The sequence below is a fragment of the Rhamphochromis sp. 'chilingali' genome (genome assembly GCF_963969265.1).
Source record: "Rhamphochromis sp. 'chilingali' genome assembly, chromosome: 22".
Classification (NCBI taxonomy): domain Eukaryota; kingdom Metazoa; phylum Chordata; class Actinopteri; order Cichliformes; family Cichlidae; genus Rhamphochromis; species Rhamphochromis sp. 'chilingali'.
The window spans coordinates 18375207-18397498 of record NC_137950.1 but is presented as its reverse complement, the minus strand read 5'-3'; the positions used below and the strand labels follow the sequence as shown (position 1 = coordinate 18397498).

The 22292-nt window shown below is 38.5% G+C and overlaps 1 protein-coding gene across 2 annotated transcripts in view; it reads left to right on the top strand.

Moving 5' to 3' along the window:
• The first annotated feature begins 2416 nt into the window (after positions 1–2416).
• LOC308390958 (SH3 and cysteine-rich domain-containing protein 2-like) overlaps positions 2417–22292 on the top strand; it is a 35292-nt gene continuing 15416 nt past the window's right edge. For both annotated transcript variants that reach the window (XM_080873348.1, XM_080873347.1), the window contains exons 1-2: positions 2417–2811; positions 20776–21151. In XM_080873348.1, coding sequence (XP_080729474.1) covers positions 2722–2811; positions 20776–21151 — 466 coding nt within the window. In that variant the 5' untranslated portion in view covers positions 2417–2721. The remainder of the gene's footprint in view (positions 2812–20775; positions 21152–22292) is intronic.

Below are 22292 nucleotides of genomic sequence, written 5' to 3'. Positions count from 1 at the left end.
ACTTTGAGCAAACTTCACATGTGATAAGGATTTGTTTTATTTTTTATCTTTTGCAAAGTCAAGGCTTGTAATCAAACACATATTTACCTTTAAACCTGAATTAGACATCAAAAATACACGCTGAGAGACAGAGAATCAGCAAGCATATGGAAGACAGAGTATCATAAGTAGAATGAAAAAGTACTTCCTTAAGCAAATATTAAAAGATGATGCTTTAAAATAGATATCAGCAAGAATCCTGCCATGACATGACAGCAAAGGACATCAACTATGTCTAATAATAATTATTTGGCAACCAAGTGTTTTCAGTGGCTAATAAATGTAGCAAAAATATCCATACAAATGTGGACATTCAGTTGTACATACTTATTTGATGCTCAGCTGATGATATTTGCAAAACAAGAAATAGATAAAAAGCACAGATGAGTTCTGTGACATGTAAAAGGGCAAAAAAATCTTAATCATCAGGAAATGATTACATATACCTATGAAGTATCAAAATGTATGCACGAAGGTCATAACCTCACTCTGTTCATTTCTAGAGCTGATACTAGCTCACACACACAGTTACGCAGAGGAGCCCTTGAGAGTCCTTATCAGCTTTTTCATGCATTTAAGATAAGATAATATGGTCTTCAATTTACATAATTTCCTGCTCCAAAATAACACAACATTGCAGCAGAAATTGACAAAGGCAGGCTCTGTCAGTGTGCTGTTAAACTGCTCAAGGCCAGCTATGATTATTTCAGACAACTGCCACTAAAAAAACTGGGACATGGTGTACAAACATCATCTTCCTCAGATAGAATATTTTGGTGAAGATAGATAAATAGGTAGAAAATATTGTATAAAAACATTTCATTGTGTATATTTTTAAATGTGCACATAAATAAAACTAGACAGGGCAGCATCGCAGCGTGATATGTTTCCCCTATGCTCATTGTCAAAGTGTTTAGTTTTCAGTACAGTATCTAAATATTAATGAATCATTAGCAGTCGGTGCCACTGCTTTGTTCTGAGTCCTTTCTATAATTAGCTTGTTTTTATGGAATACATTACACGCTGTATACAGGTTGTTGCAACAAACACAAACGACCTTGCATGATAAGAGAAGTTCTATTATTGGAATGAAAAGAACTTGTCAACTATAAAACCAGACAGTTTCACATGTAAGGCTGATAATAAGTGACAGACACACACACATAGAGGCAGGCAAGAGAGGGGAGGAGCTGTCCTTGGTGCTGAATCAGCCACCTGTGCTTTGCTGCTGGTGCTCTTTGTGAACTGTCTACGCACATAGTATTGTATTGTTTTAAAATATATTCTTATTTTCTTCTTGTTCAATTTTTTTAATTGGACTTTAATTTTAAATACATAAGATAAAATCTATAAAATCAAATACTTGCACATATTTATGAGAAATAACTTGGTATAAGAATAGTATGCAAGTACAAGATAAATCAGTCCTGGGTATGCATCAGATAATTTGCTGATTTGTATCCATACGCATGTGCAGACACCTGCTCACAAAATTTAGAAGTGCAAACCTTTTATAAACACGGTTGTATTTGCCTCCATACCTCCACTATGCTACTTTAGTGTCCCTTTAGCTTTAACCATTGTTCTTGTGGTGTACAAATAAACATTGTATTGCACGAAATTCAACCTTATTGCCTTTCATTTTTCATCAACCCCTGCATATTGCCCCAGTAGTGAATGCAGTCTTGCTTTCAGGAAACTGAATGAGATCATATTGTACGCAACCGTTTTCAGTGGGGGAAGAAGTTTCATTTCACTAATGAAGTAATAATATTACATTTGCAGGCTTGCTACCAATATCCTGTGCATCAGGAGAAGTGTATTAGCATCGCACCGCACTTAAACATCAACAACATAATCATGCTATTTTTATATGCGATATATTGGAATTTTCTACCACGTGCAATATTGTGGAGATAATCTACTGTTTGCTGGAGCAAATTTAAACAAGTCAAAGTTGACAAAGTTTAATTCCAAATAATAAAACCACTTTTTATAAACACAGTTAGCTAAGAAATCTTTCACTGAAGGAAAATAAGCTGTCGAAACACATCATTACAATGTTGAGCGACCATTCGAGACATTTACACTATTTTATTGGCCCTTACTCTCCATTGTAGGCAAAAGCGTAACAACAATATAGACGCTGAATATCTAAATACGATGCTTATAAGGAGAATTCAACAGCTTTCACCTGAATCTGGTACTGCCCCTTCATCATCATCATTTTCCAGCCTATAGAATTCAGCTCCTCTGCTGCTTTTGGCGTAGTTTCGTTGGTCTCGACCAATCAGGACGAGCGGAGCACTTGTGACGGTGAAATCAAAGTTGTTGTAGGAGCGCGTGTGCAAGTGAGCGAGCGAGCGGAGAAAAACTGGCCGGTGTGAGAGAGAGGAGAGAGGCGGCGGAGGGAAGTGGACGAACCGGCTGGCTGCAGCTGTTGGATATTTTTCCCACCGTGTCTTCAGAGCGAAAAAAAAAAGGACAGAGAGAGCTTTAAAGCGTATTCCTAGATGGCTGCTGTCCACAAGTTAGCAGTCAGAATCGGTCCAGGGTCGCTGCACGAGAGACCGTAGGGATGCTTGCACCTCTGCATGCGTAGTTTCCAGATTCCTCTGTCGCTGTGGACTTGCCAGTTTGGTTGAGTTTTCCTGAGGAAGGACGTTTTTTTTTAAACAGAAAATGACAGAAATAAGCGAAAAGGAGAACGAACCTCAAAACCGGGACCTTCACCGACCACAGGCTACTGTGCCTAGTCAACAAGAATCAAAGGTAACGGAACACACCTGTGTAAAAACTGCAGGATTTTTTTTTTAAAAGCAATAATATGTTACTGATAGAGGAATGTTTTTATATCATTTTCTTTACTGTTTTATTTAGCGGTCTTTCAGTTTAAAAGAAATAATTTTTAATATGTAAATTGGGACTAAGTGCGAGTATTTACTTTCCCACGAGGCTAATTCTGTGGCGGCTTGCATAACAACCCTAACCCGCTTTAATTCAGGTAATTAGCTTGGCCTCAGAGTTGGAGAGCAGAGATTACACAGAGGGGTGTAAGCGTTGTCTGGTATGTGTGCACAAAATATCAAAAGCTGCAAGTAAACAAAGAAGAAAGGTCCTTATTGCTTGTTTAGCTTAGGTCAGAGAAGGATGTCCACAGTCGTTTTGTGTACATGCTGTAAATATTAGAAGTACAGTGTCCCAGAAGAGGAGTCCTCCCTGCTGCCAAACATGGAATCCAGTCGCCCTTTTATAACACCTCGTGTCTAGTTAAATGGATGTGCCAACACTTCTTCTGTGCTTTATCTGCTAATGTTGGCTGTTATTTGATTAAGTACATTAATTTAGGCATTGGCAGTTTGCAGACATATGAGATTACTAGACGTACAGTGCATTAGTTATCACTAATGTACACATGGAGGCTGGGAAGAGAGACTGCAGCAGCCAGCTTTAATAGTCTGCAAATAGAATTAAACAAGTCTCCCCTTGAAGTAGGTTTAATTTTGTTCCACTCATTTGTGCTCCAGTTCTCTCACTTAAATCTATGCCCTGAGAATACCTGAACAAGGTTTGGATGCTAATGCTTGTTTTCAGGGACCCTGCTTGTTTTGAGGTTAAATTGATGAGTCCAATATCCTTGGCTAAATTCAGAACCATTGTCATCGCCATTACTACTGCTCCTGCGATTAGCCTTATTTTAATCTTGTAATATGAGTTCATTGTAGTTCTTTCTGATGTAGTGTTTTGGTTTTCAGCCTTGTATACTGCCATCTTGGCTAAACTTCCAACCTCAGTAGGATTTTCCCAAATAAGTGGGGGGAAAAGTGAAAATAGAAAATTTAAGGTCAGCTTTTTATGGCAAATGGCCTTTCGGATGCAACCCTGAAGGCTTCTGTGTCCTCCAGGATAATAATAATAATAATAATAATAATGTTAATATTAATATTAATAATAATAATGGTAATAATAATAATAGTAGTAGTAACTAAGAACAACTAAAAAAATTTTTTAAAAGGACATGGAAAACCCTCTTTAAAATAGGACCAAATGATCTGGAAAACAGAGTGGTGCTCACATCAAGGCATCGAAAGCATGGAGGAGACAAACATCTGATGACATGAAGACTCTAGTGACACTTAAAGTACAGGGTGGGCCATTTATATGGATACACCGTAATAAAATGGGAATGGTTGGTGATATTAAAGTCCTGTTTGTGGCACATTAGTATACGTGAGGGGGCAAACTCCTCAAGATGGGTGGTGACCATGGTGGCCATTTAGAAGTCGGCCATCTTGGATACAACTTTTGTTTTTTCAATAGGAAGAGGGCCATGTGACATATCAAACTTATTGGTAATGTCACAAGAAAAACAATGGTGTGCTTGGTTTCAATGTAACTTTATTCTTTCATGAGTTATTTACAAGTTTCTGACCATTTATAAAATGTGTTCAATGTGCTGCCCATTGTGTTGGATTGTCAATGCAACCCTCTTCACACGCTGATAGCAACACCACAGGAGAAATGCCAGCACAGGCATGCAGTATCCATAGTTTCAGGTGCTGCACATCTCGTATCTTCAAACCATAGACAATTGCCTTCAGATGACCCCAAAGATAAAAGTCTTAAGGGGGTCAGATCGGGAGACCTTGGGGGCCAATTAACTGGCCCACGATGACCAGTCCAGGAAACTGTTCATCTAGGAATGCTTGGACCTGGCACCCATAATGTGGTGGTGCACCATCTTGCTGGAAAAACTCAGGGAACGTGCCAGCTTCAGTGCATAAAGAGGGAAACACATCATCATGTAGCAATTTCAAATATCCAGTGGCCTTGAAGTTTCCATTGATGAAGAATGGACCCACTATCGTTGTACCCCATATACCACACCAAACCCTCACTTTTGTTGTTCCAACAGTCTTGGAGGGATCCATCCAATGTGGGTTAGTGTCAGACCAATAGCGGTGGTTTTGTTTGTTAACTTCACCATTTACATAAAAGTTTGCCTCATCACTGAACAAAATCTTCTGCGTGAACTGAGGGTCCTGTTCCAATTTTTGTTTTGCCCATTCTGCAAATTCTGTGCGCCGATCTGGGTCATCCTCGTTGAGATGCTGCAGTAGCTGGAGTTTGTAAGGGTGCCATTTGTGAGTAGCTAATATCCGCCGAAGGGATGTTCGACTAATGCCACTCACCAGTGACATGCGGCGAGTGCTACGCTGTGGGCGCTTGCTGAATGAAGCTAGGACAGCCACTGATGTTTCTTCATTAGTGACAGTTTTCTTGCATCCACATTTTGGCAAATCCAACACTGAACCAGTTTCGCGAAACTTAGCAAGCAGTTTGCTAACTGTAGCATGGGAGATGGGTGGTCTCGTAGGGTGTCTTGCATTGAAATCTGCTGTAATGACCCGGTTACTGCATTCACCAGATATCAACACAATTTCAATCCGCTCCTCACGTGTTAACCTCTTCGACATGTCAATGGCTGTGAACAAAGAGAAACTTGTAAATAACTCATGAAAGAATAAAGTTACATTGAAACCAAGCACACCATTGTTTTTCTTGTGACATTACCAATAGGTTTGATGTGTCACATGGCCCTCTTCCTATTGAAAAAAACAAAAGTTGTATCCAAGATGGCCGACTTCTAAATGGCCACCATGGTCACCACCCATCTTGAGGAGTTTGCCCCCTCACGTATACTAATGTGCCACAAACAGGACTTTAATATCACCAACCATTCCCATGTTATTACGGTGTATCCATTTAAATGGCCCACTCTGTATTATGGAACAACTTTATTACGCACATCTATTTACACATCAAGGCATCTGCCATTTTTCATTTTTCACTAACTAGACTTCAACCAAATTTGCTCTGACTAGTATTTCTTAAACTTGTGCCCTGGAGTGCTAATGTATACTCACCTACATTTAAATCTAGTTTATGGTCTCTGCACTGGTAATGTCACACCAAACGTGACATTACTACAGCACCGTATCCATTTATGCTGGTGCTTGAGGCACTGGACTTGCTGCAGTCTTAAAATGAAGGTGTTACCATTCAGAAGAAAGCTCTGCACCAGCTCTGGAGCAGGAGTAAAAGTTGGGAGGCAAGTTTTCCCTAGAAAGTCTTTTTAAGCTGTATACAGGGTAACAACAGCGAGCATAAACTAGGTGTCATGCTTCTGCCTGCCTTGCTCTGCAGTTTTGTCACCAAAGTTGTGTCGTTGTGAGGTGTAGTTAAATTTTTTTGTCATGTAAGGTAAAGTGGAGGGTTTCAGAAGAGTTTGTTGTGTTTGCTTGTGTTGAACCTCTGGTTTAGATTTAACAGAGGGTTGTTGCCTGCTTTGTAACTCCGAAGTTTTATTTTATTTTTAAATGGATTTGCCAATCCGTTTTTCTCCGAATTGAATCAGAGTAAATTTTCAGTGACTAAACCAGCTTAAATCCCTCACCAACATGGATCTAAATCTCCAACGACAGCTTTAATTGCAGCAAATATCACAATAACAAATCACATTATACTCGTCTTTTGTTGGTCATCACCACAGGGACCTGAAACAGGCCTGGCAGGAAGGGCTCTTTGTTGTTGTTACTTGACTACAGACGGCACAATGGATGGTGGGCAGTGAGGTGCGGCGTGAATTTATGAGACAATCAGCTAGCATATGTTTGCTGTGTCCTGCTAGTGGCTGGGTCATAATTCATGCGAATGCTTGTCCAGACAAAACAGAAATGGGAGGAAACAATCCTCTGAGCTACGTCAGCCATGTCGCCCCGTTGTTTGCAAAACCAGCTGCTGGCACCGTGACCTATTCCCATCTCACAGAAGAATAAGGAAGAGGAAAGGGGAGGGGAAAGATTAAATATGTGTTACAACTGGGGTCTCTTTAAGAGTAATCTACTTGAGAGTATCTGTAGAGATTTACTTGCTTTTTTTTCTTCTGTCACTCTGAATATTTTTACTTAAATCTTTTAATTTCATAACAGTTTCTTCCTTCTGCTCTCGCCCTGTTTCCCCCGTTCTGACTTCTAACAACCAATCTTTTTATTCTTTCTCATCTCTTTAGCAGCTCTCCCTTATGTCTCACTCATTTTCCCCTCTCTCGCTCTCTCTCTCCTCACTGTCCCTCAGCTCTCAGAGTATTTATTGCACCGCTAAGTGGGCCCACTGGCTTTCTTGAGTGCTTCTAATAGAGCTAGTGACAGAGAATGAGTAGTTATTCCACCTCCTCCACCTACGGGCAAGGTGATTGCTCCAAAAATATTATTATTCCTCTCTACTCACTTGGAGCACATGTTGTACAAGTTTATTCGGTATTGAATTTGCTTTTGCTTTTGGCTTGTTGTGTCATGTAAATGCACTTTACATTAAGCTTAGTTTAAAATTAAGACTAAAAACAGGGAACTCGACATCCTGGCGCTGTCCAGAAGCAGCAAAATCAATCCTTCTAGCACCTCTATGAAGACCAACAACTCAACAATTATGGCACACAACAGTCTCATCGCGGCACGAGTTGTTAAAAACTGTAGTTTATCATGTCTGTAAGGTTGCACGTAGTTATAAGGCTCCAGGCTTTTTTGCCAACCTCTGTATAAAAGGCACCTTTAAGGTTTTCCACTACTGTTTTTTAGCATCACAGATTCTGGAAGCAGCTGAATTTAGCAACCAATTTAGTAACCTTTTAACAAAAGTAAGCTAGCAATTTGCTCCATATTTAGTTATTGTGCTCATTCTATAGCACATTTGATCATGCACACACAGGTATGGAGAGGTCCAAAAGTTGAAGTCCATCCCAGCTAGTTGTCATCTCAAACATAATACTCCCGAGGAACTAAAGACCCAGTCGATTACTTTACATTTGGGTGTTAATGTCTTCCCAATAACAGGAAAATCCTTAATGTTAGCATATAGCTCATAATCTAAAATTCTAATCTGATTATTATCTGATATTCCCATGTAGTATCATTATGTAGTGTTGGCTTTGGCCCATCAGCTGACCCGTCCATTCATCCATCCATGGTGACCATAGCTCAGTAGGTAGAGCAGGTTGTCTATTAATTGGAAGGTTGGTTGACTGGCTGTTCTAGTCTGCATGCCAAAGTATTCTTGTGCAAGATGCTGACCCTCAAGTTGCTCTGCAATGTGTTCATTGGAGTGTGAATGTGTGACTGTTAAATAGAAGGTGCATAGGAAGGAAAAAAGCTGCTTGTATGAATGGGTGAAAGAGGCATGTAAAGCGCTTTGTGCTCAAGTAGAATAGAAACGTGCTCTATAAGCACCAGTCCATTATTGTTATGACTGCTTATAACACAGTTACCTCTTATTTCCATCCGGGTTACTGGGGCAGCAGTTTAAGCAGAGACGTCCAGACCTCCCTCTCCTTGGACACTTCCTCTAAATTTCTGGTAAAGCACTGAGGTCTTCCAACACTAGCTGAAAAACAATTTCCCCGGCTTGTTCTAGGACTGCCCCGGGACCCCTCCCTGTAGGACACGCTGAAAATGCCTCATGCAGGACATACTTAGGAGGCATCCTTGTCAGATGCCTGAACCAATTCAGTTGGCTCCTTTCAATGTGGAGTAGTGGCTCTATTCTGAGGTGTAATGAACTCCTCACCCTTTCTTAGCCCAGAATACTCTACAGAGGAAGCTTGATTCTGCGATTGTAACCATGATCTTTCAGTATCTACCCTCTGCTTGTGACCATTAAATGTTAAATACCTAACTATTTAGTATTTAGTATTTATTTATTTATTGTCATTGTCAAGAACAATGAAATTGCGTTTGGGGCTTCCATACAACCCCAAAAAAAAGAAGAAAATAATAAACCATAAATTATAAATGCCAGTTGAATATGTAATGACTTACACAAAGTGGGTGTCGTGCAGTATTGTGCATCTGCAGATAAGACTTATTATTATTATTATTATTATTATCATTATTATCATTATTATTATATTAACTTCGTGCGGACTTCTGTCACTCTTTGTAGTTTTTTTTTTTTTTTTTTGCACTTTTTAATGGATTTTTTAGATGTGGGGGGGCTTAAAATATCCCAGGAGAAAACACGGTGTCACAAGTACAATATGAAAAAAAAGAATGTATTTTTTTTTATATCAGAGCATGTAAACCTATTGCTGTAGAAAAATAAAATTTAAAACATGTAACTGTTCATAATATGGGTTCTTTAAAACACCACTTTTGTTAAGTAGTGGATAAAATGAGAGCTGTGCTCAGAATCAGCTGCTACATAAAGTTTAATATTCACATTAGACTTTGCGTGCAAATGCTGACAGTGCTTGGTGCCCCGGTCCATAGGGAGTTACACAGACCACCAAATTTTCAGCCAACACAGAAGACATTTTTATGGAGGTAAAGTTATAGCGCAATTTCTGTCTGACTTTGCCCTTCAGTCACTTCTCAGAGCTCTCCTCCTTCTGCTGTTCCTCTCACTAACTTGCTTATCAGCTTTTTTTCCTCCTCTTTAACTAATTAATTGTTTGCTCTCCTCTTAGAATATCACTTTCCTTTCTCTTTCATAATTACTCTGGGCAATTTAAATAAACTTGTAGTTGAAGTTCATCTGTATATCTTTCTTTTTTAGCGTTTCCTGTGCCATAGCTCCCTATTTCTGTATATGATGACTTTTTCCAAAGTTCAGAGTAGATAGATAGTTATGGGTGGTTGGAAGGATAAAGATGAATTAGGGACTGGATTTCAAGCCGGAGTTAGCAGAATTGACTGAACAAGAGGAAAAGCAAAAAAGAGAAGCGTGACAGTGATCATCATATTATCAATAGCCAGAATTTAGATGGTTAAACTAAACTATAGGTTGCACTTATTTTTGATCAAGACTTTCTTTAAAGTGTTCATTAGAAACATGAATTTTAAGATTAGCAATATTTCCACTTCATGAAACAAACCGCACATAAATGCACTGCAGCAAATTGGATAATGATGATCTTCTTCAATAACATTTTGTATAACTAAACTCCTTTTAATGAGCACTCAGTTCATACAGCCTGATTATACTGTGTAGATGATGTTTCTGGACAAAGTGTATTCCGTCTCCTTGTGTTTGTTTCAGCTGCATTCCTGCTGGAAATATCATTCAATTAAAAGTGAGTGAATGATGCATCTTCCTCCTGACAGTCTGTGATGTGTTGTTTTTTGTCTGTAAGATAGATGGATTTGTCCTTCTGACCTTTGAAAATAACTAGAGAGAAGCTTGCAGGGAAGGCAGATAAATGGTTGGGAGACACAGATATTGACAACAGCAGGATTCTCCACAAACTGCAAACTAATAAAACAACTTCTCATTCTTTACAGCCTCACTGTTATACTTATGTATCTCGCATTGTTTTGATTGATGATGAAGTCAGTAAATTACTGCCCTTGATTGGGTTCAGAAATGCTGCTGATTCAGCAGAGTCCCGTGTACAATGTCAGCGAGGAATAAGCAGGGACTTTGTTTAGTACTGACCTTAGGTTATTGCTTTAGGGATAGGGAACTTCTAGGTTATTTTCTCTTTTCAAATATAAAGCTGTTAATGTAATGAGATGGAAGAATTGAAAGTTCATAATGAATAGTTTTCATCTTCAGCTCTAAATGGCAGACTTGCCTTGACCAAATGTGGGGATATGTGTACATGTGTGATGTAAAATAAGATGAATTTATAACAATTACTTATCCTTAAGTTGCTTGTGTTGCTTGGCAACTATGATGTAACTTAGTCATCTACTGAAGAGGGTACTTCTAGTACTGCATTGACATTAAATTAATAAAAATACAGCCTTGACTTTTTCTCCAAGACTGAGACAAGTTTATCAGAGTAGGACGTTTCTCTTTCCGTGTACAACCCCAATTCCAATAAAATTGATGCGGTGTAAACAAAAACAGAATTCAATGATTTGCAAGTCCCATAAACTTGCATTTGGTCAAATTAGAACATATGAAATTTATCAAATGCTTAAACTTTGAAATTTCACTATTTCATGCCAAACAGTTTGACTCAGTTTAAATTTGATGCAGCAACATATCTTAGGACATAGTTAGGACAGGGGCAACAAAAGGCTGCAAATATGGTGGCCCTGAGAGGTCAAGTGCACTGCAGCCTAAGAAAATGCCAACAAATAGAAAAATACCGCAAAGGCACACAAAGCACAATCCAAGTTGAATAAAACACAACAGAAGCAGAAAATATCAAAACCTCACAAAATATATGGAAGTAATTTAGGGGAAATGATGTGTTGATAAGAAGTGGAGGCCTCGTTGGTGTTCAGCAATCCACACAAAACTGGATCTTGGAGATTCTAGAGCAACTTTTAAAGCAAGTGGGCAATAATTTGTTGACAGGTGTATATGCAGCTATTTTGGCTGCAACCCCAAAATTATAATGACTAGATCCTGATGCGCTCTTCCTTTCATGATCCTTGTTATGAATATTGATCTTGTACAACAAGCTAATGGAACAGGACTGTAGAGGCTTCAAAACTTGACTTTGAGTCCTTTAAGATTTCTTTAGCATTAAAGCAATCCAGCGCTAGTTGTCAATACTTCCACATGTACACAGAAAAAAAACTTTTAATGGTTCATTCAGCTTCTTTATCTTCCAGTAGCTTATGTTGCTATCACAGTATAACTTGGTTTACCACATTCAGATGAACCTGTCAGTCACAGAGGTTGTGTGTGCACTGAATCTGACAAATCACTTAAGTCCCCCTTCTTTCTTTGGACTTTGGCCTCGTAAACTGTCAAAAGTCTGAGTAATTTGTGTAAACAGAATTCAGCTTTCAAAGCAGAGCTGCCTGCAAGAGCACAAATCTGCTGCAGCATTAACCAAGCAGAAGCTCTCACCAGCGTGATGGCTATTTTGTGTGCTTGGGCTGCGGAGTTCTGCATGTGCAGAACTTAACTACGTAAGTGGCAACGAAAACCTGTACCCGTGTAATTAAATTATTTGCTCATGATTACATTTAATCTTATGTGGGACTTTTGACACGATATAACTCCACAGTCTGCAAAGAAGATGAACAGAAATGTAGAAAATGCAGGTTTTCCAAGATCCCATCAGCCTTACTTTCCATCTAGCTGGTTTAAAAAGGCTGAATAATAGCAGAGGGGTGGTTAGACTGCATATTAATTATTGCTTTAACCAATTAGTTCTTCTTGTGGTTACTGTTTATTTAATGAACTAATTGTGCATATGCCCACCTACAATGGTGCCTTAGTGTTAAGAGGCTTATGTTTGGCCCTTTTTTTTTTTTTTTTTTTGCACATAAATACTGTCACATGCGATGTACCTCAGTGAAATGATAGGAAAGTATTGGAGAAAAATGATGAACATATAATTAGTAAAGAAAACTGCGTGACTTCATTGTCAGAAATGGTGTAATTTTAAAATGAAGCATCTTTTGGAAACCTGTGCTTTGGATTTCACAAGTGTCAAGAAAATTGCAGTTTTGTATTGACGTTACATCAAAGTAACACCTTGCGATAAGTGTTTTTCCTTAGCATTGTGTGAACATCAAAGAGCCATTGTGATTGTCACCTCATACTAACTACAAAGCTGCTTGTGCAGTTAAGCCCTTTAAATGGCTGGATTTGGAGATGCAAGCTGCTTTTGCTGCACAGTTTGGCAGACAGGCTTGTGGGCTCGTGGAGTCTGCTTGCATGGATTGCTAAAACATAGGACTTCAAACAATAGCCAGATATTTTGAAGCCACACACAGAGCTGTGAATGTCATGAAAATGAAAAGACGGGAGAATTTGCCTTGAGTCTGGCCTATTTCTAATCTTTACTGTCTTATTTCTTATTGGTTGATGGACACAGCCAAATGCCTAATACAGTCAAAATAACTTGAGTAATGTCTGGAAAATTTATAAGCCCTCCAATTTTAACAACTTTCTTTTCTTTGCCATGATTTCATCTTTTTTTGTGGATGTGTGAGTGTGTGTCTTTCTCCAATTTTGGCAGGTCAGCTAAATAACCCTTTTACTACCACTTATAGGGTGATAATGCAGATCAGGGCAGATTACTTATCGGATTATAACCACTCTTTTAAAAAAGAAAATAATTACTAGGATGGATCCAACACCTAGCCCTGGAAACAGGTTTGATCTGTAAGCTTATTATAAAGGTTATTTTAGGGAGCTTTAAATTTATCTGCGTCTGACTCAAAATTATATCGTGATTCTTCAAGAAAATTTGTAATACTATTTCTAACATTATAGCTAAAAAATAATGAGCTTTTAGTTGATGCTTGCTCGCAGCAGCATTTATAAATGAAAGGAAATTTCCATCCTCCTTTTCCAGTGAGATTCTGTCACTGATGACACGCTCCCTAATTAGAAGTGTGAATCTACCCAAACAAGGTGCCAGCACCAGCATTATAGTGCAATAGTAGTGACACAGCATGAGTGAAATGTAAGCACAAAAGTCACCTATGTTGTGTTTTCCTTGGGTATTTTAACTGAAAGTATGACATGACTTCTTCATGCTTTAATTTAACAATGACTAATGTAAATTAATCTTTCAGTTCTACAGGAGCTGAACAATATTATCACATAATAAAACTGAAAACTATTTTCTACCTGGGCTTTTTAAACCAGCTGCATACAGCTCTGCTTTTCCATCATGCAGCTGCATCAGTCACTTCCATTCATCGTTTGCTCTTCCTGTCATGTGGAGTGTAACTGCTCTAGCAATGCTCAGTGGAGTCATTTGGTTACTTTTGGGTGGCACGTCATCGGCTGCTAGTATCTTCTCTTCATAGTCTGGCTATGCTTGTTTTATGATTGTTGTTGTTGTTGATGTTATTGTTTTATTTTTTCCATTTTTAGCAGGTACTAAAGGTACAAAATCATTATTGGAAGATGACATGCTGATCTTGCTCTCAGACATTTCCAACCTTTTCCGGTTGTGTGCACTATAGAATGTAAGCAATGATAGCAATTATCTTGCAAGACGACACTAAAAATAAAAAATCTATACTGTTACTACTGTGTCATGGTACTGCCATAATACATACATTTTGTGATGCATCACACTGAACTGTGAAAGGTGGTAAAGTTTAAGGTCCTATGGCAGGCAGGTTGAAGATTGCAGCCCTGGTATAAATGTGAATGTGTGAGGGTCTCCATTGATGTCAAAAGGAGTCAGGTAGGGAGAAATAAGCAGGACACAGGCAGTAATTTATGACACATTGAGATAAAAGTAAATGCTGTTTCATCTGAATAGGACTCTTGATTATAAACAATGGGCATCAACAACAAAACCGACAATTTTACCTCTTGGAGTGTTTTTTTTTTAATAAAGTGACAGAACTTTAAGCGAAGGCTCCTTACACATATACACATGGAAAAACTAGAGTTTGGACTTGTTTGGGAAGTTTGTTCTAATCAATGTGACCTGTGCTGCGGTTTGTTCTGGGAGGCATTTCCATTTGCACAAAAGGTTGTTTGAGTAGATGCATTTTTCCCTAATAAGGGCCAACTAATGGAGTGCCTAATGAGGTCACCTTTAATTCACATCTCGGGTCACTGCAAGAGCGCCAAACATCAGACCCCACTGTGTTTAATGAGACTTTGAGAATCACAAGCAGGCAGAGATCTCCTGAGAACAACACTGCAGTGGGCTTGAGATGCGCAAAGGCTACAAGACACTACAACTGTCCTCGTTTGTACAGACAGAAACGATACCAGACCACATTAAACAAGCATTTCTACATAAATAAAATGGTGTGCAGTTATAAAGTGTGACTACTGAAAAATATATGTTTGTCAAGATAACAAGAAGACTAAAGACTAATTGAGCTACTTGGGGTTCAGTCATTCGTCAGCTCTTAGCGCTTTAATCTTATTGGCCCAAACTGAAGAGAAAGAAGAATTTAATAACCAAACCAGGCTCATAAACCTGATCTAATAAATGCCTATGGATATATTTACGACCAAATCACATAGTTTTATGTATTTGCACCCAGTTCACACTGGGACAGCTTCTTGTCAGAGGAGCCCAGCCAGATTTAAGGCAGCTAAAACTGAATGGGCGGATGTACTGAAATGCTTACAAATAATTACATTTTTAAATTTATTTCATCTACTTTCTTAGTAAAATAAATATCAGCTTTATACATGCTAGATGACCTGGGCATATTATGTAATCTGCCACCAGCTGCTGGTTCAGTTGAATAATCTGTTACTAGAAGGTTTTTACAAACAAATGATGACACCCAGCAGGGATTTTGGCTTCAAAAAAAGCTATCAAAGTTATTTTGAGGCATTACATATACCTAGCTTAAATTTCAATGTCAATAAAAACTGTTTTAAAAACTGTCATATAATGTATCCCAGTCATTTCAGATTTTAAAAAAGTGCATAAGTTCTGCTTGTTTTCTGCGAAAATAAGAATTTAAGAGCCTTTTCCCCCTTTATTAATAATTATGATGCCGTCTTCATTGGTGTGTGAGTAATAAATACATTTAACTTTATATTTGACTAAATATTCACTTGATGCTGTGTTGCGGGGGTAATTAGCTGACAGTCATAGACTTTGCCGGTTCATCAGGATTGGAGGACAAGCTTATAGACAGATGCAGATGCTCTGTAACAATAAAAATGGAATTTAAGCTAACATCTTACCTACCTGTCTTCCCAGATGAATAGATGTGCCCCCCAAAAATGTAAGTAAAGTATAAAAAGAAAAAGAAAAATCAGACACCGCCTCAGTGTGTGTGCACATGCAATATAAGGTCAGCAAGCGCAAACAGCTTCATACAGAACAATAAAATTGTGAAACTGTTTGCAGCTGATGCTGAAAAAGTCGAGGAATAAGATTTAAAGTTGCATTTAATTATTTATTTATAGCACTCATCATCTAGGAAATGCAGAGACTTTAAATGCTGAAAAATGTCTTAGTGTTTTTCACAAACTTTAGACGCTCTTACACTCTGAACAAAGGTTCAGAGGATATTCCAGGAATGGCGCTATTTTCCAGAGAACTTACTGGTCAGTAGGTAGTAATTTCATACCTGTTGATCTGTAATCTAGAATCAATAGGTAATGTGTCAAAAACATTTTTAGTCTTTTGCCAGTAAGTTAAAGCTTATCTCAATTATGATAAACCTTTCTCTCTGAAGTTGATTGGTGTCAGATTTGTTAATAATTCGTCAATATTTAGGACCACGGTCATAAAATTCACATTAAAATACCATGTTTTTGTAAGGAACCAAGATAAATGATTTCTGATTTTTGTTTTTCACTTTTGTGACCTTTAACCTGCACAATGAAACTGACAAAACAAAAATAAATGTAACTAATATGGTTACATAAGTGTACACACTCTTATAAGTAGGGGTGTAGGTAATTTCAGAATTAATCCAACCTAAACACTTGTCAGTACACACCTGTCATCGGTTAAAGTGACTCTGTTTAAAGTTAAATGAATTCCAGTTGTTCTAGTTGGACTTTCATGACATTTATTTAGCTGCATCTTACAATTTCAAACGGATCTCACGTTTAAATGAGGAGGAGGGTACAAAAGAAGTTTAGATAAAGTCTTTTAAAGTTACTGTGATCCAGGGAATCAGGTGATGGCTACTTTTTGAAAAGAATCAGGAGACTCTTTTCCGTTATTGTGCCAGATTTCAGTTTTTTACTGTAAGGTATAGCAGAGGAAGAAAAGCATTGCATAAGAAAGGGTCGAAATATTGTTCCTTTTCTGCTCAGCCCCACAAAAAGCGCAGGAGCATTAACTCCATCTTGGTGGCAGCAGGATGATTTTACCTCACACAGGCATCTTGTCTGCATGCCCACACCTCCCTTCTTAATAATTAATTTATCCAAGTATTCCCTACAACAGCCTATTTATAGAAGGCTTCACCAAACATCTCTGTGCTCATTTTCAAAGTGCAGCTGAAATACAAGGCAGAGTCTAGGCGGTGGTGCGATATTTTCTTCTCTTAACGTGTTCTTTCCTCCATTTCTTGCTTCTGTTTCACTAATTCTTTCAGTTTCTCTGACTACACACATAGTTTACATGTGTTCTTTCACAGACCGCAGCCTGTTCTAATACACTACATCATAAATGCTGTGATGAAGTAATTGCTGTCAGCTGTGTAGTGCGATAGCTTTCCAGTTCTGTGATCTAAAAATAGACTTTTCACCACCTTCGGAGAGTAATTACAGACAGTAACTGTAATTAATAGGATATTGCTTTTGAATTGTTCTTTCAGAGGGTTGTTATAAGATGTATAAAATCTGTAAAACAGCAGCTGTTCTAACATTATTCAATAATAGATAATAAGAGTTATAAAGCCTAGGAGATCATGAGGATAGTGGTGCATATCCAGCAGAATGCACTGCAGACCCCTAATTTCAGAAGGTCAGGCAGCTGTAATTTTTTTAAATTACTTGATGTATAGATACATTCATTAAATAATTATTTATACCAATTTAATCAGTCAGGATGCTTGAATATTCACAGAGCATGATCAATGCCCCCTGACATGTATTATGAAGTCAGCAGAGCTTAAATCAGACTGAACCCAGTGTGCATCTCAGGTAATGATTGTTCACACTGTGTGGCTGTGATGCATAAATGCACACTGCCCATGTGCATGTGGACTGAATATTTATGGACCAGCACTGACCTGGGCCTTGAAAGTCAGTTTGATATATTCGAGTATGTGGAGAACCAAATAGTAAATGCATATGTGATTAGTGTGCTGGTTTCACAGCCTCCACTCTTCAGATGGCTTTTGACAAGATTTTGTAACCTTGATGCCAAAATGCGATTAGTGAGGTCAGCCCCTGATGTTTGACAATAGGGTCATACCTTGATGGGATTTAAGTCAGGCCAGTAAAAATTCTCTTCAGCAAACTGGAAAAAACGTTTTGTTATGGGCTTTGCTTAAACCCTGAGGACACTGAAGCAGGAGAAAGTATTCCTCAAACCGTTGCTGTATGCCATAGTGTTTACATTTCCCTTAGCCGCAAGGGTAAATTTGTTGTATTTGTAATGATTTGACTTATTATTTCAATGAAATACGTGTTTGAGGGAGTTATAAGTAGCTTGTTTCATGTGAAAGAAGAGAAGGATTAAATCTTGAGTGTCTGTTTTAATCATGTGCAGTCAAAAAAATGCAGAAAATGGATGTGTTGACAACTATCAGCAAATGTGGAACATGCTGTCGTTATCATTTCTTAGATAAAAGATAATCACTTTTTTTTTTTCAGGCCACATAATGTATTGCCATTTTTTTAGATGTGAAATTGATAAGACAATGGAATTCAAATTTGGATGAACAACATTATGATTTTTCTTTTTTGTTTTATTCAGGCAGATCTATAACCAGACTCTTGTCAGTATGCTGTTGTAATTTGGAGTACTAATGCCCAGATTTCATGATTACTGAACCATGTAAAGCTACGTACCAGATATGTTTGGCAGTCAACTAGCTATTCTTTCACTTTTTAAAATTGGCTCTGAATCCCAGCTTCTGTCTGTTTTTATTTAATCTCTTTAAAAGCTTGGGGAGATAAATAAAGCCATTGATTATCGGACATGTGTTGTCTAGTTTGTGCTCGAAGAAGTTGTTCCTTTTCCTTGGATGTGAAGCAAAGACAGGCATTCACTACAAAGAAGATTAACAAAGTCAGACAAGTTAAAAATCTAATAGAGAGGAACATCCATTACTGAATGGGCCACCAGTCATGCCAAGAAAAGGCCATTAAGGAAAGCATGGACTCAGTTCCCTGTAGAAAACATTTGCGAGAGGAGCTCACTAATGGGTCAACAGAGAGGACTGTTTTCATCACTCAAACTAATTGGCATCTGTGAATCTGTAGCTTGAAGAAGGAAAAAAGGAACATGCTCAATGATATTGATTGGGTTTTCTGTGAAGGAGTGCAGCTGGATGATTTCAAAGCTCAGAGACACAATAAACCTGATGAAGAGCCTCTCCACATATGAACATAAAGAGGTCCAGTGAAGCTGCAATGCTGGTCTTACTGGCTTTGAAGAAATGTCTCGCCTTTTGCTGGAAATGGTTACACAGGAAGAAAACTAATGCTTAGAAGTAACAAGAATCCAGAATTTAATATAAATTTTGATAGGCTTCAAGTTTGAGGCACTGCTCTGTATATCGCAATGGTATCTTCAACCAAGTCACAAACACAGACCGCTAATGAGCTCTGTGCAAATTGAGGAGGTCTCACGGATCCATTATGTCCTTGCTCCCATTCTCCAGGCCGTTCTCTGTATGAATCCATATCAGTTATTATTTTCCATAAATTGAGTTCCATCACTCCCAAGTCCCTGTAATTATTTGTCATTCTCAGTTCCACTTTATTGTGGCCAAAAGCGCTGGATGGCAAGCATGCAAGAAATTGAGGAAAGTGAAGCCAAAGATGAATACAGTGCTTGCCATGCATCACTGACTGCATCAAATGCATAGCTGCAGTCTGCTCAATAAAACTAATCAAACATGAATTTTAAAGGGTATTGACTTGGGTGGATTTGCAAGGGAAAGCATATTTGCCATCTAAGGAAAAGAGAATAGTGGAGTGGGGTGGGCTGAATATGGAAGATCAGAAGTCAGCCTAGTAGTGCAAGGACAGAAAGGGTACAACTATTTTTAACAGACTAATATTTAAACAAGGCACATACACTTTAGCTGGTTTCCTGTTTGTTGTATCAAAACCCACTGCTATTGTTCCTACTTTAAATCTGCTGCCACCGTACAACATACACGATCCTCAATTAAATACAAGGTGGGTGTTTTAACATTTGAAGTTGCAGTCATTGTTCTAAAAGCACTTGGAAAAAGTATAATAGTCCTTACCTAATCTTTAGTAAGGACATAGAAGTCCATATTAAAGAAGAAATGATTGAAATTATGAATACATTCAAAGATGAAATGGATTGCATTTACATTTTGAAAGAAGTTGTGTTGTCAGCAAATCTCAGCTCTAGGCATCTTTTTTAGGATGTTTTAGCTCACTGTTTTTGGTCCACCGTGTTACTGTTTTGGTTCCACACTGCTCACCACCGACCAGCAAACGACCACCAAAAGCCTAGTGGATGCTAGTGACTGGATGATCAGTATAGGACATTATCATTACAGGCACAAATATATACATATACATTAAACCCCACAAATATTTGGTTAAATGTCCCTTAGCAAGTTGCACCTCAACCAGACACTTTTGGTAGTCATCAGCAAGCTTCTGAAAGGATTCTGTCTGGATATTTGGCCACTCTTCTTTTCAGAATTGAGTAGGGTCGTAGGGTTTCCTTTCTTTGAAACTCCCTTCATTGTGGACAGTGATGCTGGTTTTCCACCACTCCCAGTTCATAGCAGGCTTGAACCTTGGTGGTTTCCTGGGTTGTTCCTAAACATCCTAACCAATTTCCTCAATCATGATAACTAATGAACCTAATAAAGACTGACCTTGTCAAATTAAAACACTGTAATCTTCAGAATCACTTACTAAATGATGTTAAGTGCATGCTTGTCTATATTTGAGACATGTATGATTTTGACCCCGTGTGGATTATCGAAAAATTAAAATTGTGTACTCAGTTCTTGTTTTAGCATGTATGCTGTGCAGTCATTCCACTCTGGGCCTTTTAGTACTTTTGTCGCTTGCTTTCTCAGTTTTCTTGAAAACAGTTATAATCTTTCGTGCTGTTGAAGCCTGACTAAATATCTTTAATGTTTTTTGTTCTAGCTGCAGCGGCTGAAACGCTCCCTCTCCTTCAAATCGGTCATACGCAGCAAGAGTGTGGACAACTTTTTCCAGCGCAGCAACGGTGAATCACAGCCACCTTTATGCCTAACTGCCACATCAGCACCACCGGCATCTCCTCCCCCCATGTCTGAGTCCCCTCTGGCCTATGAACACTCTCCCTCTCTCTCTCCATCTATCAGTCCTAACCCTTCGTTGTCATCACACTCCCCGTCTGTCAGTCCTTCAATATATGGGACTTCCAAGATCCAGCCAAAGTGTCAGGCCCAGCCAGTGCAGCCAGTCAAGACCCACTGTTTCCAGGAGCATGTCTTCCGTAGGCCTACCAGCTGCCAGCGATGCAAACATACAATCCAAGGTAGGTCAGTTGTTCCACTTCAAGAACATCGTATTCACAGCAAAAAGATGCAACCATGTTGGCTCAGGGTGTAGGAATTAGATTGTTATCAATCTGTTTTCTGACATTTACCTTGATTTATAATGTTAGGGGCTTTTTTTTTTGTTTTTTTGTTATTTGTATCTGTCCATGGTGGAAATAAACATGACAAAGAAAAAAGGCAAATGCCACTTGAAATTCAAAGACAAACTGATATTCTTGAGTGTTAGAATTGAATTGTAGAATTTCTTTACTGTCCCTGTCATGATAATTCATAAAATATCTGAATGATCTGTTTCAACAGATATTCTACCTTTGTGTCAATGTGTGTGAGCAAATATTCCTAAAATGGTCATCTCAGACACAAGCCACACTCAGGACAGGCAGCCAGTCGTAAGAAAGCTGGATTAAAGTCAGGAGACTGAGAGTTAAAGTGGCTTGTTTTAGACAGAGTATGATGTGGAGGAGTGCCAGGATAAATAAGGATTAGTTTGAACTGCTATCATGCAAAGTTATCTGTCTAGATATAAAAACATGAAACTGGAAATGAGCATAATAGGTACCCTGTAATGGACTATAGCTCATTTCTTATTATTGCCCAGTCACTGTGGGCAGTTTGCAGTCTATTTGCTCATTGGTCCCAATGAAATCATCCAACAGCAGGCTTTATGGACCTCTGTACATGCTTCCACTGGGAGTTGTTTTGCCTTCTTGTTCTGTTGGCATGCTGACCTATCTCAGCAGTGCTGTTTATGTAAAATGGGATTACCAGTAACATCCACCAAACTGATGTCTTTGTGTCCCTTTGTCTTTGGATGGTCATCAGTGTAGACCAATTTAAAACCATGTCAGTTTATGCACAAAGGCCATTTCTGAAGGTGGATATACTAACTGTGCCTAATATGAAACATTAGTTTTCTGTAACATTTTGCACACAAACTACAATGTATGTGAGTGACAGAGCTGGTTTATTTTATACTTGATACAGGAACCACAAATGAGGCACACATCTGGCACACCTCATCTTTGCTACCATTAGAATACCATCGCTAGCTAACGATTGATTCAAAGCTACAGAAATATTTCCTGACAGGCTTATGGTAACATGTGTAATGTTTGGTGT